This window comes from Hermetia illucens, chromosome 1 (assembly GCF_905115235.1).
Source record: "Hermetia illucens chromosome 1, iHerIll2.2.curated.20191125, whole genome shotgun sequence".
NCBI classification, from domain to species: domain Eukaryota; kingdom Metazoa; phylum Arthropoda; class Insecta; order Diptera; family Stratiomyidae; genus Hermetia; species Hermetia illucens.
In genome coordinates, this window is record NC_051849.1 from 41,284,325 (window position 1) to 41,302,266 (window position 17,942).

Consider the following 17,942-nt stretch of genomic DNA (forward strand, 5'->3'; position numbering starts at 1 on the left):
ATATTACTTTTCTTGGTGAAGATAGTAATTTTTCAACAGGACAGAATAGAAGGAGGTTCTCTTTTTAGTTGAAAATGTTATTATCATTGCTTAAGATAGCCTTTGTGGCTAGCTTTGGCCATTTTAATGAGGCGACCTTGGTTGGTAAATTTAATAAATAATTTCATTTATAGAGTAGATAAAATGTTGACCATTTACACCTTCCATTATCACAGGTAGTATAGTACATATTCTACCCCCGAACTCTCCACAGAATAGACACTGCACAACATTTTTCTATACTAAGTGTACATACAAAACAAAAGGCTTACACTGTAATGCGTAGATAAATGTCTACCAAATTAGTTTATTCATATTCAATAGTTAGCAGGGAAAGTTTTAATCTTGGGATTCTAATCAGTTATTATGTAGCATTTTTGGGAACGGTTGCCATTGAACTGTGTAGCTCCTTTGTGTAAGTGTAACCAAAAAATGTTTCAGTCCAAATCATTTGAACTTGAAAAGCGAAAACGATCCAAAGCAAAAAGGTAGGGGTTTCATATTTTCCAGAGATTTGTTTCCAAATCCTTAATGTTCATATTTCTCTAATAGTCCGTTTTCAAGCTACGTCTCAAGATTATTGTCGACAGTCTTATTTCCTGAAAGTGAATTAAAAGTGAGGATAGCGTAGGTGGTGTGAACCTATGTTAATTGTGCTTCTCTGTACTCTAGTGGAATTCTTTCCAGTCTTCCAGTTTAAGGAAGTGACACTCTGCTTTTTTAATAAAAAAAAGGATCCTTTGATTTGATTTATCCTTCACAAGGCCCTTCCGGCTTTTCTATGGGGAACCCTTCCGACCGTCATGCCATCCATTTGCTGAATATGGTCTATTTGGAGTCATCGCAATAAAGGAGATGTCAATTGTCTCACCATAACTTTACCAAAAATTATTCCGAATCAAGATTGCATTCTACAACTGATAGTTATTATGAGTTGTATCTATCCTATCCAGAGTGGTGAGAGTGGATAGGAACCCTTCTGGCAATCGAAGAGCGGTGTTTCAACTGCAGGTTTGTACATGGTGGACCCGGAAATGCTTCCTTCAGAATATCGGTTGTGTCTGGAGTAGTGTGCACCGTGGGATCGTCCTGTTGGAACCACATGTTCTCCAGTCCCAATTCAGAGGAAGAAAAAAATCGGTAATCATGGCTTTGTAGCACGGAACGTCCATAGTTGTCGTTTGGCCCGGTGTGCTTTCAAAGAAAAATGGTCCGATGACTCATCCAGCATAAACAGCACACCACGCAGTAACTTCGAGCGAGTATAATGGCTCTTCGTGATACAGGGATTTTCGGTGTGCCAGAAACCTTCCGGCTGCTATTCGACATCTTGGGCAACAGCAGTGATATTCTCAGTAGAACGGTTGCCCCGATGCCGGCCAGCTTTGGGAACATCTCGTGTTGTCGCAGTCTCTTCAAGACGAGTGGCCAAACGCCGCAGTATTTACCCAGTTGGTGTCGGACGGCCTGGAAATCTGCGACCAAATTCAGGCTGCGCCAACACAATGCAACAAATGGAATCAATTATTTTGCTTTCTTGCGGAGTAAACCGATTCATGGCTCATCGACTTCTACTCTACGTTTCATTAGTTCACAAATGTCACAACCGAATTGACAATTGGCACCATTTACAAAAGTTATGGCGTTTTCCAATAGTGTGATTGCTTTTACCATACCTTGTGGGATTCACGCTTTCATGCAAACCATCTTGTTTCATAACTGTCTTGAATTGAGCTGCTGGAGAAATTCATTTGATTATAAGCAGTACATATTTCCCCTTTTCCTACTAGATAGCATGTTTTATCATCTGACCGGATCGGGAAATAAGCTGCGGAAAAATGCGAGGAATTCACAAGAGCCCTTCGAAAAAGGCGCATTAATATCTGCGCTCTGCAAGAAACCCGATGGTCGGGTACCAAAAGCTGTGACATTGAACGCGAACGCGGTAAAAATGGCTACAAACTTCTCTATTTTGATAGCCCACACACTCAATACGGTGTTGGCATTACATTCGGAGGGTTTCCATGGTGCTTTTAAAGAAGTCGAACGATTTGATGATCGCTGATGAAGCTCACCACTATATCAGCTGATCGCACTATTCACTTCTTCACCGCGTACGCACCACAGACAGGTCGACCTGATGCGGAGAAAGATGCCTTCTGGAGACTTCTCGATGAAAAGACTTGTCACATGCCTGTTGACCACTAGGTCATCATTGCCGGTGACCTTTATGGTCATGTGGGTGAAAAGGCAGGCGGTAACAGGTGCCTTGGGGAAGGGGCTTGGAGCACGCAATGAGGGTGGCGAGTGTATAATCGATTTTGCGGATACTCACGACCTTGAATACATGGTTCACCAAACGATTGTCTCATCTTCCTACATTTTATAGTTGGAACAGTAAAACGCAAATCGACTATATTCTCATAAGACGCCGACATTTTACCACTGTCACTGATTGCAAAGCCGTTCCCTACGGGACCATCGTACCCCAAAATCGGCTGTTCATTGCCGTCCTGCGAATTAAGCCACCGATAAAATAGCGTGAGGAATGCACTCGCCCGCCGCGCATTCAATGGTGGCGATTTCGTGAGAAGAAAGAAGAAATGATCTCACGCGATTACCAACCATTACCAATGTGGAAGAACCGTGGAACCAAATGAAAGACACGATCCACAAAGCGGTCTCTGCAATCCTCGGGGTCACCAAGCCAGGTAGGCGGTACATCAACCGAATTAGGTCCGTAAAAAGAAACGCCTCTACCACAAGTGTCTCGTTAATGATAAGAACGGTACTTTGCTTACCAACCGTCGAGACGCGACGAATTGGTGGCGAGAATACTTCGAGCAGATTTCAACTGACGAATTTGCTCATTCTCCACATCCACAATCATTGCCGACATTGGGAGCAGTTCCACATGTCAGCGCAACTGGTGCTCAGAGGTGGTGTGAGAAAGACGGGGCGGCAACTCTGTCGGCCAAACCAAAACCAAGTGGCCGAGGAGAACCTTCATAGTGGCGGCACCGGGAGACGCTGTACTCACTTTGGCTTGCCGGCCGTGATGCAGTAGATGAATGCTCCAAAGGCTTAATCGGGGCGATCAGACCCGAGTCTACACGGGGACTCATCTGAAGTGGAAAATTGGTCACGAAACCTTACCAGAGGTATACTGGTACCATGGGAACCGAGATAGCCCGTAGACTCTTATACTTCGGGTGAATTCCTGTTGTACGTGAGTACAGCTCGGTTATTTGAGGTTGGCCCCCTACGGACTCCGTTTTTGACCTCGAAATCCTTCGAGATTTTATCTCGGTGTAGCACTTGACATTTTGCGCAATCATATGTCACTGTTATAGTTGCTATTGATTTCACCGGAATGCCTCTCCTTTGTAGAGTATTTCACATTCACTTCCAGTTGATGCTATCGATAGCGTTCTCGAAATTGATGAAGAGCAAGTACAAGGAAAATCTAAATTCCGTGCTTTGTCCCAAAATGATCCGTAGGGTGTTGATGTGGTCAGCATTCGGAGCGGAAACCTGCCTGCTCTCTGTCGATCAAGTTTTCGAGATGTTCTTTGATGCGTTCTAGAATTATTTAACAATTATCTTTACAATAGCACGGAGGACGCAGATAGTCTTTCAATTGTTACACCCAAAATGTGTGCGCGGGATTTCGCTCGGTATTCGAGTTCGAACGCGTCACCTCCGCCATCGATCACAGCGGTCAGTAGAGCCTTCAAACCCTTGCATTCATCGTCCGCTCCCATGACACCGAGATTTCATGACACCCCTTCGTAACGTAGCCGATAATCTGTATAGTACCCAAGAAAAGAGCATTTTTGAACTTAGGGGGTCGCAGCTCCCCAACCCTGTGAGAAGTAATGGATGCAGCCCGCGAATGTAAGCAACCATCAGATGATGATCCCTTTCCAGGCCGATGTCAACGTCTCTCTTGTTACGCACACTCAGGAGACAACTCCTAAATCCACTGCTGATCATGAAGTTGTCGATCTGATCACTCGTGCGGCATTGGACAGTTGAAACCCAACTCACCATAAGATAGGCTCTGTGTTCGAAAAATGTACGACTAATTACGAACCTCTTACCATTGCCGTTGTGGTCACCATGACCGTGTTTCCCCATCACACGTCCTTCTACAGGAAGGAGCGCCAGCAAGTCTGCGAATATTCCTGGAACTGGTCTCATCACAACATTTATACTGAATTATTTATACGCGAAAATCGCGCTCATCCATAAAACAATCTATCAAATCAGTTATCCCCACAAACTCGGATTCCGCTATTAAGTCGTTGAGGTCTTTCAGTATTGACAAAATCGCAATGAAATGGGCGTATCACTCCACGTGGCTCACAACCCACAGCAAGTCTGCCCAACAGGAGTGCCATCCCCAACCAGAACGGGCCGCAAAAGAAATCTTTCGCGCAAAGAACAGCAAAGCGAGGTGAGGTTGTCACAAAATTAAATCCCACTCTCGTAGCCAAAATTCGAAGACCCAAACCTGAAGTATCAAATTTGATTTTTCAAATTCCTAATGCGGGACAAAAATAAAATCATCGACCTAACAAGTTCGAGGCTCGGCCCCGTTTTTCCGTTACCGTGGCTTTCCTTGTAGGGTTGTCAGTCCTACCCAACCCTCAATCTGGAATACTGGTTGGTACGTTTTGTCTCATTGTTAGGAGCGAGAGATTCGCCTTCATTCTTCTCCGTCGCAGTTTTCATTACGAAAGGACTCCACCAAGTGGAGGTGGAGATAGGGTTTGAGAGTAGAGCTCAGCACGCTTTTCCCAGGTTTTACATCCATCGTGTGTACCAATCCACGCTTTGTCCTGGGACCCATACAACCTTTTGATCGCCTTAAATCCCATTTCATAAATGCACCCTTGTCCATATTATCTGAAAACTAAAATGATCATAGACCTTCTTTTTTGGTGTAATCAGCATTGTCATACTATGTACCTGTCCATGTTGGCCTGCAATTTCATACATTTTGCCACCTTCCATAAAGTGTCGCGCTTTCTGGTTTTCGACTTGTTTATTATAGAAATCCTGTAAGACACCTTAGATCGTTAGTCACCTTTAGAGCGGCAATTGCTTCACTTAGTTCTTTGTGGGCTAAAAAGTTAACCCTTTACAAAATGTTATTATCAAAATTAAACTAAAAGCAAATCAATACGATTGTTTTGCAATAATTTTTCCTATTGAACGTTTTTCAGATGCAAAAATCCTGGACGGCACCTATCAAAACTTTTGGTATTACTCGTCCTTACTGGCTTTGTATCCTGGTTTATTTTGGCAAATATTCCAGAGGGCAAAAAGGTCAACACAGCTGTGAGGTGATAGATATTGATTGAGTTTAAAATTTTTGGTTTCCTTCTAATTTAGTCAACTTATTTGTGTAGATACATTTTAGATTGGTTGGGCACAAATTTTGTGAAAGATAAAAATGATAAAGTGAAGAATTTAAAAAATAGGGAGCGTTGAGCCACCATTAAAACCCTAGTTTCTCTGGCGTTATTCAAGCCTTCGGCCACATCCCGACGAGGTGTCATAAAATCCAGCTGACTACGCAATCATGGAAGCAATTGGTGGCAAGGGTGCCGCACTCTTGCACCGACATCATGCGAAATCCCCGGAAGTTCTGTGTCGTGTTCGCCATGACAATGATCGAGTCCTCGTTAACAACAATGTAGAAAATGTGGAAGAAGCATTTCACAACGGTTCTCAACCGGATCACATCCAATTAAATACCATGTGTGCATTTATCGAGAAATCCTGGAAACATGATATCTTCTAAAGAGACTGTAAGAATGGGATGATTTCGAAAAAGGGCACCCGTCTCGATTACGGCAATTGGACGAGCATTTAAATACCGGTGCCTTCACAAAGAGAATAACTAAACTGATAGTATCATCCAGGACCATCCCGAACGGTTGTTCGGCAAACAGTAGGCTGGTTTCCGCTCAGGATATTTCTGCATTGACACGCATGCATAAAGTGAATTTGCCGTCACCTGACTTATTAATAGCACTAGATCCACTTTTGCTGTTTTGTCTAAAATCTCAAAATACAGATGCTTGGCCACTGACATTGTTCCGCGCTAATGTTCTCTCCGCACTGTTATATGGAAGTAAAACGTGGAAAGTGATCAGCACTGTTACCCAAAGGCTCTAAGCCTTCTTTAACACTTGTCTGCCCTAGGTCATGCACGTACACTGACCTGACAAAATCTTGAAAAAAGCTAAGTCGGCTTACGGGGCAGATGCCGGTAGATTTATTAATCACAGAGCGAAAGTGGCAATGGATAGGTCACACCTCAACAAAAGACCATGCTATGCAATAGAATTCACTGTCGCATAGTGGCCGATGCAGAAGAGTAAAGGGTAAGAATAAGATCGGGAAGACCTGATGGGAGGTGAAATACATTTCGTCGAATCGGTAACGATGACCCGTACGCGTGGTGGACGTTGTTGTTTCGGAGTTACCCTCAATGTCGAATCAAATGATTCTGTGATCCGACATGGAAGGTAGAAGGAAGGGAGGAAGAATCGGTACAAATATTTCCTGTAACTATCATTATGTGACAGCAATTGGGTCAGGTGGTAGTTAATCTCCCTGTCTCGTCGCTGAATCTGCTCTTCAATACAGAGATTCCGCGTGCGGCTTTAGTGAAAACTCTGTGAGCCATGCCATCGTTGCTGCCACTTTTCCAGCGAATCCAGTCTTCTCGCTCTTCGGTATTCTGTATCTTTTTTAGGTAGGTAATTTCTTCTTTTCTAGTGCAGTCAGCGTGCCTTACTTGCCCGATCGTCCCTCGGGGCTATCCCCGTAATCACATACGCTGCTTCGCTAGAGATTGTTCTGTAGGCAATGCACACCCTGAGCGCCATTAACCAGTAAGTCATGTTTACCCTTGGATTACTGCTTCATCACAGGCCGGTGCTGAGTTCAATAGGATAAAGCGAACCAGTCCAGCCACAAGACAAGCTGAACCGTCTTCAAACACGCTTTTATGGGGTTGACCGTTTCATTGGCGTACATGTCAACATCTTCAGGTTGTTTCGCAATTACAACCATGGCTAGATCAACCGCGAAACCATTGAGCATCATGTTTCACAGGAGAGGACCCAACGCTGGATCCTCTGATACTCCTGCCGTGACGAGGTAGGTAGGTAGGTAGGCCGTGACGAGGTACTCCTTAGGTTTCCCATTTGCATCGTAGCAAAGTTTACTTTCGGAGTAGTTTAATCAAGTATCTATGAAATACCAGCTGAGTGAATTGAACGAATTTTCGACGTCCAATGTTACCACGGCACAGCATTTATAACATCGTGTTCTAAGTCAGCTTCAAAAGCTGAGTGGGCGTGACGAAAACCAAATTGTCACTCCGATAGGCCATGCCTGTCTTCTATGATGGGGAGAAGCCTATAGTAGATGACCCTTTCTAGCATCTTTCCTACCGTGTGTATAAGACAAATTTCTCGGTGTGAAGTTCCCGTTGCTAACTGAGCTTCGATGGTAAAGCTAGTTTTTGCCTCTTCAATGAGCGATTTTTGAAGTCATTCCATCGGGATCATGGCCTCTCAACAGTATGTCTACGAATGGATTTTCAATAATTTCCAGTATAGCGAGAATATAAATCACCGCCTGGTGGACAAAAAAACATTTTGCTTGCCAATGTGGTACTCACATATGTCATTGAGTCCAAGCCTGCCCCTAGGAAAGTCGATATATAATCCAAGGTTCTTATAAATACAGAGCATATGACGCTGCCTGCGATATGCCGACAGTCGATGGTGTTTTTACTTTGCAAAGCATACATTCAGGGTCAGCCTTGCACTCCTTGAATATATGACCTTTGCCTTAGATCATCTGCCCTCTATCACCTTTCTCTGTTCTGTATCCTCAGTCCACTATCTTCTAGTGGATACAGGAGACAGAAAATAGCCCAGAGGAGAGAGGCTCTGGTCTGTTTTCTGTCTCCTGTATCCTGCTCCCTCTGCTTCTGTTCTTTATCCTCAACCCATGCCGTCTGAGCAGCATGAGTATGAGTTTTGAAGAATAGATATTTGACTTTTTTGACCATGCTGATGCATGACCAGCTTACCCCAGGCTTTTTTCTATTTCGGATTATCGTCATGTCCCACTCTTTGTCGCTAATGATAATACGTTACAAAAAGCCTTTCCGACTTTGTCATTCGAGCAACAGTTCGCCTTTCCAGGTCTCTTGGCTTTCATTCATATTATTTCGTCGTTGCACCGCGTCTTCCTTGCTTGGTCCGGTACAGTCTTTGCCATTATCAACACCTGGTCGTCTATCCGTCTTCACGGAACTTGGTGGGGTGCGTATCATTTTACAACTTTGCTTAAAGGGATCCAGATTCATTACCTCCCTGTTATCACTTGTTGCAGTATCTGATTAATAAGAATGGCATCAACATTCTCTTCGTCCTTCAATATTAATGGTGTTTTATTTCCTTCATCCATATTTTTGTTCGGGTATTTGCCCCAAATTCAGGCACAGGCTCACAGCCGTGGGAGTCGTCAGCCTGTCGCTATCCCAGTGCTCCATAGGAGGTCTTATTAATCCAGTCGTCTTTCCCCTATTTGAGTTGCCTACCAAACAGTAAACAGCCGCCGAAAGTTCCGTAGGCTTTCAGCAATAGTTCCCCCTGTATATCTCCTGATTTAACCGGATTAACTCACTAAACCACGGTTCACCCATATTTGGATTGTAACGAAGTGGCGTGTTGGATTCCGAAACCCGCAGGAAACGTTCAACCGACCAGTCACAGCTCCACCCTTGTCGTCGTACGGTCTATGCGGGAAGGAACATAGGCGTAGCACCGACACGTGCGGGTGGGGAGTCTGCTTACAAGGCGATACAGATGGGTACTGTATCAGATTCCGTCAGCAACTGGTGCATGGGTATGTGCCTGAGACGCAGTTACTGCCAACCAGTCTTCACACATCAACGATCATTGGTTTTCTGTTCTAGGTGTTCCTCGCATAGCCATTCTTGTCCACGAGTTGGTGTTTTCCCCCACCTATCCGACCTCCGCATACCTCCAAATGCCTATAAGTGCATGTTCGTACATCATCGGAAATTCCCTTATCCGCACGAACGGACGTGCCTGAACGTGAGATCTGACAACTTCTCAGAGGTCCGTCTGTCCCTGTCTGTAAAACTCACCTTAAGTTCGTGACATTTTGCAGTAATATAGGCTATGATATAAAGCATAATTCTACCAGGTTTGGTAAAAATTTCAGTAGTAGTAGCTAGCAGTCGTTATAGTAGCTTAGTGCAAATTTGTGTGTGGATTTTCAGGCTTCATGCATACACATCACATACTAGGTACAAATGGGACAAATGTCAGTTCTAATATTTTTATATAGAAAGACACAAAACCTTTCATACCTGAAGCGCGCAAATTACGGTTTCCCGATTTCTTAATCTATTCTTAGTTTAGTTTAGTTTACTGAGGGGAGCCGCAGCTCCGAGCACACAGGCCATTGTTTGGCCCATTGTACTATCCGCGTAAATTGCGTATTCAATGGCTTCCCGCCGACGGCGTTCGCAGCCTTTAGGGAATCTGAGAACATTCTCCAGAGGCAGAGAGTGTGCAGATTCTTCATTGAAGAAAACCTTGCCAAAGTGTCTTCCTCTGAGATCTGAGGATGCCTGGCAGCTGCATAAAAAATGCAGGGTCGTCTCCTCCTCCTCCTCACATTGGCTTGGCTGTTTGTGCCAGCTGGATTTCCGCCCCTGCTAAGGTGGGTAGCGTACAGCTGCCCCAGCTGACGTTCCTAGTGAACATAACTAGTCCAGTCTTGCTAGCGTTCACCATGAGTCCATTGCGGAGGCACCAGCTGTGGATTTCATACAAAGTTGCATTCAAGCGGTCACATACTGTGTCCGCAAACTTGCCGGTAATTATTACGACTTTTTTGTCCTCCAGGAGCCACAGCAGGGTATCCATTACCAAGAGCCATAATAGTGGAGAGTGTGGGCAGGCCCTGAGACATTCTGTGTCAATAGACTTCTGGCCAACCGATATGTGGATTGTTCTCCACTCTAGCTTGTGAAGGATCCAACTGATTAGCAGCGGTTCGATTCCATGCTGTCTTGCCGCATCACAAATTGCCGCGAATGAGGCATAATTGAAGGCACCTTCGATGTCCATGAGTGCGCCTAAGGCGTATTCTTTTTCGAACATCGCCTTTTCAATTTTTGCCGTAAGTTGATGGAGTGCTATCTCCGTGGATTTGCCTTTCTGGTAGGCGTGTTGCATATGTTGAAGTGGCCACTTAGGAATGTGGGTACCCCTTATGGACCAATCTACTAGACTTTCTAGTCCTGTTAGCAGAGAGGACGTTAGACTGATGGGTTGGAAGCTTTTTGCGTCTGTGTATTAGGGGTTTTCCTGGTTTTTGGTGAATAACACCTTCACATCACGCCATTTAATTGGAATGTAAGCATGTGCTAGGCATGCGCGATATATATTCCGAATATGTAGACCCAGCGCATCCATTCCCTCTATTACTAGCGCAGGAATGATGCTATCCGGACCTGCAGACTTGTATCTATGGAACGAGTTAAATGCCCATTTTACTCGCTCCAGTGATACTACTTTGCATGCCAGATTCCAGGCTCTCGGTTGAGGGCTGTATGCACCTGTTGGCCCCGAGATTAGATTTTGGGTGCTGCCTGGGAAGCGCACTTTAAGCAAATGGTTTGTCATTTCTTCATCGCTTTCTGTGTACCTCCCGTCTTTTAAACGTAAATAATCCAGTTTCTGGCTACGTTCATTAACCAGAATCCGCTTCAGCTTTGAGGTTGCCTCAAGAGAGTTAGTCTCTTCGCAAAAGTGACTCATGATGATCGGTTAGTCGATCTTGTGGTTTTCTTTAGAGCCTTCTGAGACTCTTTATAGCGATTCCAGCTAGTGCTTGATTCACCCTTCAGAGCACGATTAAGGAGCATCCTTGTCGTTCTCGTCTGTTTTGCCAAATCCGAGTTCCACCATGGTGTTTTACCCTTCTTAGGCATCTTGAGTGGGAAGCTTTCTTCGAAAAGCTTCTCTCATGCTAGTTTTGATAATCTAGGTTGTCTTCTCAATTCTAGCAATTCCGCGGCCGCTCAATTCTGTCTTATATAATACTCAATCTGTCTTTCGCGGATTCCGAAATGGAATGGTTGGAGGTGGATCCATGCCCATTACGAAATCTATGTGTCTGCGATCCGAGAGTGTGATACCGTTTGATACTCTCCACTCTCCGATCAGGGCTGCTATGTCAGGAGATGCCATCGTGATGTCGATGACCTCTCGCCTGACCACGTTGAAGAAAGTGGATTCATTACCCAAATTAAGGATCTGCAAATCGGTTCCTACTAGATAGTCCAGTAGTCTCGATCCTCTTTCATTTATGTTGGAATTTGCCTAGCATATTTTGTGAGCGTTGACAGCACATCCTGGTATTACGCCCATGCCTCTACTTTTCGCATATTGGACAGCTCTGATGAATGTTCTACTGGGAACGTCTTCTGCGTCATAGGGAAAATATGCAGAGCATTATAATATCTCTTTATCTTCCTGTTAACTTTTTATAGTTAGCTTAGCCGATGTGATGTCACCATCATATAAGTCGTTAACCAAATTAGCCTGGAAGTCTTTTGAGAATACCATGCAGGAGCGGGGTCGATCGCTTCCATTGGCATGCAACAGGTCAGCATGTTGGAAGTTTGGGCCCCTGAGTACCCCACCAACAACCCACGGTTCTTGTATGCATACCGAAGTCCATTAACTCGTGCTATGATATATCTCTGTTTGTCTGAATGGTGCTTACTTCGAGATTTCCCTTTTTTGGCCCACTCACTGTGTACGTTTCCGTGCTTCTTTTCCGGGTTTCCTCCAACGGGGATTGAAGCTGGTGTTGCATCCACGACTTTGGTTCCTATCTACACCCGTTTTGCTTTCCGGTAGAAGACCTGCAAGTATCTGAACGATTCAATCGTCCCCAGTACCTTTATTCTTTTCATCCATGTTTCCGTTCCGTTCATGCGAAGTGTTCTTCATCCATGGAAAAGAGGAAAGAGAGTAAGATAATTTTGATCTTGAAAAAATGGAAGGAAGTTTTGAAGTTTTTCAATGGCAACTGTAACCTTTCGAGCACTTTTGAAAAGATTGTTTCTCTTTTTGCAGATTATTTCAAGAATGTGGAGCGAAAAACGAACTTAGAAACAACGAGGTATGCATCCTGGACAAATGTGATGTTATTTGCGATAGTGGTAGTATTGATGACGTACTGGATTTCATGCGGGCACCACCTGTAAGATAATTAACATTTTTAATTTCACAGTTGGTAAAATACCCTTTTTTTAGAGCGTTTTGTGTTTGCATGCTTTAACTTTAACTTTACTTAATGTGACATTTCACGATTCTGCATTGAAAAGAAACTGGCTCACTGGAACCTTTACCCTGGCAGGATTGTACATAAGAAACTCCGAACTAAAAGGAATTGAGGAGGATGCATTCGAAGGATCTGTTTATCAACAATTGAGTCACCTTGAAATCTCCTTCTCCAGCATCGATTACTTGAAAAAAGGATCTTTTGCCCATTTAACATCACTGACGGATCTAACACTAGACCATAGTGTCAAAGAATTTTCTCCAGAGTACTTAGATGGAATAGAAAACAATATTAAGCAAATAGAAATCCATGGTGTCTCTGATTTACATTCACCAAATGAGTTATTTGGGATCCTTCCATTACCAAAATTAATTACGCTGGAACTAGGAAATAACAACTTTGGTGACACCATTAATGAGAGTACATTTCAAAATGTAACTCCAAAATATTACTTAAATTTAACTGATTGTAAAATCAGCTCACTACATCCTAGGACATTCGCGGTGGCGCAAAAAGGTCCTACGGATTTATATTTGGAGAATAATTATCTAAAGGAAGTTTCTGGTGAGGTTTTTGAACCAATTATTGAGCGCGATTCGCATTCTAAAATTAAACTTAGTGGAAATCCTTGGAATTGCACATGTCGGCTTCTATCTTTAGTTAACCTTATAGAAGAGAATAAGCGTGTCTTCGTCGATAGCCCAAAATGTGCATCCCCTCCTGAATTCGCAGGTAAAGAATTGCATCCAGATATTTTCATAATCCCTTCAACAACAACAACTACTGAGGGCCCAACATTACCAACTGTAAATACTACTAAAACGACCACTACTACAACCAAGATTCCTGTATCTACTTCAACGAAACATCCCGATGAAACCAGTCTAACAGAAATTGTCTGTGAGGATGATGTGGAGGATATATGTGTTCCTGGTTCAGCTGACGCGAGGTCGATTTTGTATGTTAAGGAAATGGACATGAAATTCAATATCTCTAAGGTTTCATCCGGAGTCGTACGGATATCTATGGAGAAACCTGCAAAAGAGTTTTCCATTGTATGGTTCACTCCTGCAGCAAAGGATTTCAACAAAGTTCAGAATCACTACACAGAACATAATTTAGGATGTGCGGAACTTGAAATGCAGAATTTTACAATACAGGATCTTGAGTTAGGAGCCCTGTACGTATTTTGCATAGTTAAGGGAAACGACCCTGAAATGACTCCTCTGAACTGCCAGTCTCATCTTGTGGAAGTAGATTGCAATGAAGCTGATTTTCTAGATTCCGAAGGCAAAACAGCACTACTTCTTTTATCTATAATAAGTATATTGGTTGCAGTTTTTCTAGGAGGTGTTACCATGTTCTGTATTATTCGATGCAACCCTACTTTGCTGAAAGGAGCCAAACGGATTGTGATCCTGAATAAAAACTTAGCCGAAGTTGTGGTTCTTCCCAAGAGAAAAAGTAAATCCGAGGAAGTTTTGAAAACCAATTCCCTTAAACGGTAGTCATTTAGGTTTATCTAATTCATTCCTTCAAATAGTTCTATTAATGCATTTTCAGAAATGCCTCTGGCAGAAGGCTATCTACAAGTAGTAGAGAGAGCAATCGAGATTACATAATTCCAGATTATGAGGTCATATCCAACCGACCACAACGTAAAGACAATTTGTACTTCGAATGGTTTCCAATACACTCCCCACCGCCTCTTCCGAAAAGATTATCTGAAGAAACAATAGAAACGTTGTCGATGCAAAGTGATAAATTGGAGTTTGTCAACAAATCGAACAACGAATATGCTGTTCCTAACAGTCGAGTGTGAACAAGAAACCAGTTTAGGTAAAGGATATATTTGCTTGAATTTGCAACGAGTTATTCCGGCATTATCGTGGATGATTTCGTTAATTATATTTTTGAAATAAAGTTGAAAGAGGTGTGATTTATATGTTTTTCTTCTGTATTTATACTTTAATACTATTGTCGTTTTGTCCGGTTAACAGTAATCAGGAAGCAAATTAGATGTTTTGAAAATCACAATCTACAGGATACTTGATTAACGACTTGCGAAGTAAGATCAACAGTTCCCTATTTGCATTAAGAGGTATTTAAAGGACAAGATAGACGGTAAGAAAGTTAGTCTTCTCTTTCCCAAGCTCCGGGCTGATGCCAGTCGAGCCGTTGGGGAGTGCCGTTGAAGGGGGCTATCAGATTCGAGTCTGCAAAGGACTCATTTAAAGTGACTTTTGCCACGAAGCCTCACCGGAGGTTGTAGTGGTTGTGCCCATATGGCGCGCAGAGGTCCTTGTGGGCTCAAGTTTGGAGTTGCTCTGTACAACTCGGGCTCCGTAACCCTATCTTTGGGAAAAGGGTTAGATAAGCCTTGCATCCACTGATTTTGGTCTTCAAATTAATCCCCGAGTGAGGACCGTGGAATTATGCTACATGGTAGGTTTAACGGCCAATATCTTCGCCTAGCTCCCTTTATCATTGCGTTGCCTTACATGGCTTGCCGTCCAACTCTGTTCTGCTAATTTTATGGTTGTACATACTTCCTCTGTGCCTGTCCCCCTTTGTATGAAGAATTGTTTGACAGTTTGTCTGACCTCCTCACTTGCATGTTCCCTTACTCTTTTTCTTCCTCTGCGGGGTTTCCAATCTCCCCATGCTCAACTAGCCTAATCTTCCTAGCTTCCTAATTCCTCCCAACAATCCCTCCCGCTGTTCCCTTCTACTTGATTGTTTTATGAATACTTGCTCCGCCTTGCAATTCAACACTACGGAAAACCTGTTATATCTCGCTCTCCATCGCTTCCTTTCCAAACAGTCCTAGCGCAAGCTCTCCATATTTCCCTGTATTTCCACGTATGTCATGTATGTGGTGATGCCCACCATATCGCTCTTGAATTTGAGCGGAACGCTATCCGTTAAACTTAAAACCTGCCGGCAAATCAGCTTAGTTCAATTTTTGCGTGGTTAGCTTCGTCGCTTTAACCTTAGCTTAGGCATCAACCATCAGGATCGCGTATTATGTAAGTTCTAAGTTTAAGTTTTGAGTAATCTTTACAATATCCTTTTCGATTTTCTCACCTTTTAGTCAATTCTTCTCTCTCTCTTCATAGAGGTCCGTAAAAACATTCTTCTGAAACATGAACCGAGGAAGAACTATCCGGCTTTTAAAAATGTCATCGTCCTTGCTCACTTCGAGGCTAATCGTTCTGCTGATATTCATGTCACCTCACTTAATATCCCTGCACGTCCAGCAATTTTGCACACAACAATCCTTCAACCTACTCTGCTCTTGCTTCTTTTCATTGCTTACCTTCTTGGCCAATGCGCCTTCATCACCTCTTCTGGATGCGGGTGACTCCTGGTCTTTCGCCGTCCCTCCGCTCACCTCTTCCCCCTTGGTCAACTTAACGAGAATGTCGGACCTGATCCTGTTCAACTTCCTAACCCCTTCCTCAAGAACCCCCTCTGTGTATGTTATAATCTTCACCAAAAGTCTCTAAGAATTTTAGTTTCCTCATTTTTGGAAAAAGCACGGTTCTATCTGTCTAAATCCCTCTTGCTTCAAAACTCTCGAGAGATACGCATGGTTTTGTGAAACATCGATCTGCTGCTTCGAACTTTCATTGCTAAGTACCTTAATTCATGGCTGGAACTCAACTTTCCCTATTCAATCATCTCATGGCCTCTTTCTTTCCTCCGTCTGGAATTCCCCAAGACTCCATTTTAGGCCTCCTACTATTCCAATTGTTTGTTAATGATCTTTCCTCTATCCTTACCTATTTCCTTTCCGCAGACAACCTGAACTGGGTTCTCTTCCAACCGAACCACTTGGCACTTGATGTGCTACTCTCCTTAACCCACCCCAACATAATTCTGCTACACTCTTGGTGGACAATCCCTATCACAACTGAGCTCCTTTTAGACCTGGGTACACCCTTTCATGGCAAACTTCGTTCCAATTTCGACCTAGTTGACATTTTCAACCGCACTTCTAAAATGTTCCTTCTCCGTATTTACTTCATTTCAGCCTCCTGAACACTTGTCAACTACCTTGTTAGAATTATCCTTGTATATTGCTCTGAAATTTGGTTTCCTTTCTGCAACTACTACTGTCGCACTTTTGCAGCTGTACAATGCAAATTCATCCTGTGCTTTTTCTTTAAAAATAACTTTTCTTGAGTGGACTATCCTCCTTGGTTTCGTAGTGTCAATCTCCCTTCCCTGTGGCAACGCCGAACCTTCCTTGACAATTTGCACCCTTTTCAAACTCTATAATTGCCTGATGAACTGCTCTGCCTTCTCGGTTATTATACTCTGCATTGCCTCCCATAGTACACGTAGTGCCGACATTTTTAAAGTCCCCGTGGCGGATATCGACAGCTGGTCTCATTCTTCGATCCGAGATTATGCCAAGCCCCTCCACAGCGGGGGCCCTTTAACTCTCTTTCCTTAGTTTCATGTGTAAGTTAAGCCAAACAGTGGCTCTTCCTTCTGAGGATCCCTTATAAGAAATTCAGTTTTCTGTACATTGCCCCTTGACAACTTTTTTCTATTTCTTTAACTTTTGCCCATTCACAAGCAGGGTCAGCTCGTCGCGATCGGTCACGCTATTTCGTTCTATCAAAAGCCTTATTTGGATACAATCGCTGGGCTTTCAAATTCCCATCCTGGGTATCAAGCCATCGTTGTGTTGGCCGGCGTTTTGGTCGCTTACCATCGACTTCGATGTTCAGACAAATCTTGACGAGTGAATTCTCGTTAGGGCCAATTACGCGAGCATACCATCGAAAACGCCTCTCTGGCAATTTTTTCAAGTTCTGTGCAGTCCCACATCGATTGGGGATATCCTTATTTCGGATGTGATCAAGGCGTGTCACGCCAATAGACCAATGCAACATCTTCGTCTCCATTACCACAAGGCGCTGCTCATTGCTTTTTATAGTCGGCGAACTCACAGAACCATAGAGGGCGACAGGACGGATGACATTGTGGTAAATTTTAGATTTGAAATGTTGACATGACGATCACAAAGAACACCAGCTGTGGAACGCCGCTTCATCCAGGTTACGCTAATGTGTAAAGTAATTTCGTAATGCAGTTCTCCATTGGCTGATAGCATTGATCCCTGATATTTAAATCGGTGAGTTCTGGGCAGGTCACTGCCACTGACAGTGATTGTGCCTGTTTCATTAGGAACAGTCGTAAAAAATTCAGTTTTATTCAGATTCAATCTGAGACCGTGTTGCATGAGGCGATCATTCCATTTTTGGATAAGTTGTTGGAGATCTGTTAGCTGTTAGACGCTAGGAAAACGTCATCTAGATAAAGCAGTGTATAGGGCGCTGGCCGTAGGATGCCCCGTGTGGCAGTGTCCATAACAAGAACAAAGAGGAGTGGTGAGAGGACGCTTCTATAATGAGCACTGACAGAGACACGAAGCGGTTTGGATACATTCGCCCCACTTCGAA

General features: G+C 43.5%; 1 protein-coding gene across 1 annotated transcript; it reads left to right on the forward strand.

The window, feature by feature from the left end:
* Nucleotides 1–420: 420 nt before the first annotated feature.
* On the forward strand, nt 421–14,347 carry LOC119661470. Its single transcript, XM_038070833.1, has 5 exons — nt 421–527; nt 5,271–5,390; nt 12,258–12,384; nt 12,438–13,969; nt 14,029–14,347. Exons 1-5 carry the CDS (start codon nt 472–474, stop codon nt 14,285–14,287), a joined length of 2,094 nt encoding a protein of 697 aa, XP_037926761.1. The 5' UTR covers nt 421–471; the 3' UTR covers nt 14,288–14,347.
* The last annotated feature ends 3,595 nt before the right edge of the window (nt 14,348–17,942 follow it).

Coding starts and splice junctions, on each gene's coding strand:
- LOC119661470 (XM_038070833.1), top strand. CDS start 472: ATGTTTCAGTCCAAATCATTTGAACTTGAAAAGCGAAAACGATCCAAA. Junction 528..5,270: donor AAACGATCCAAAGCAAAAAG/GTAGGGGTTTCA, acceptor AACGTTTTTCAG/ATGCAAAAATCCTGGACGGC. Junction 5,391..12,257: donor AAGGTCAACACAGCTGTGAG/GTGATAGATATT, acceptor CTCTTTTTGCAG/ATTATTTCAAGAATGTGGAG.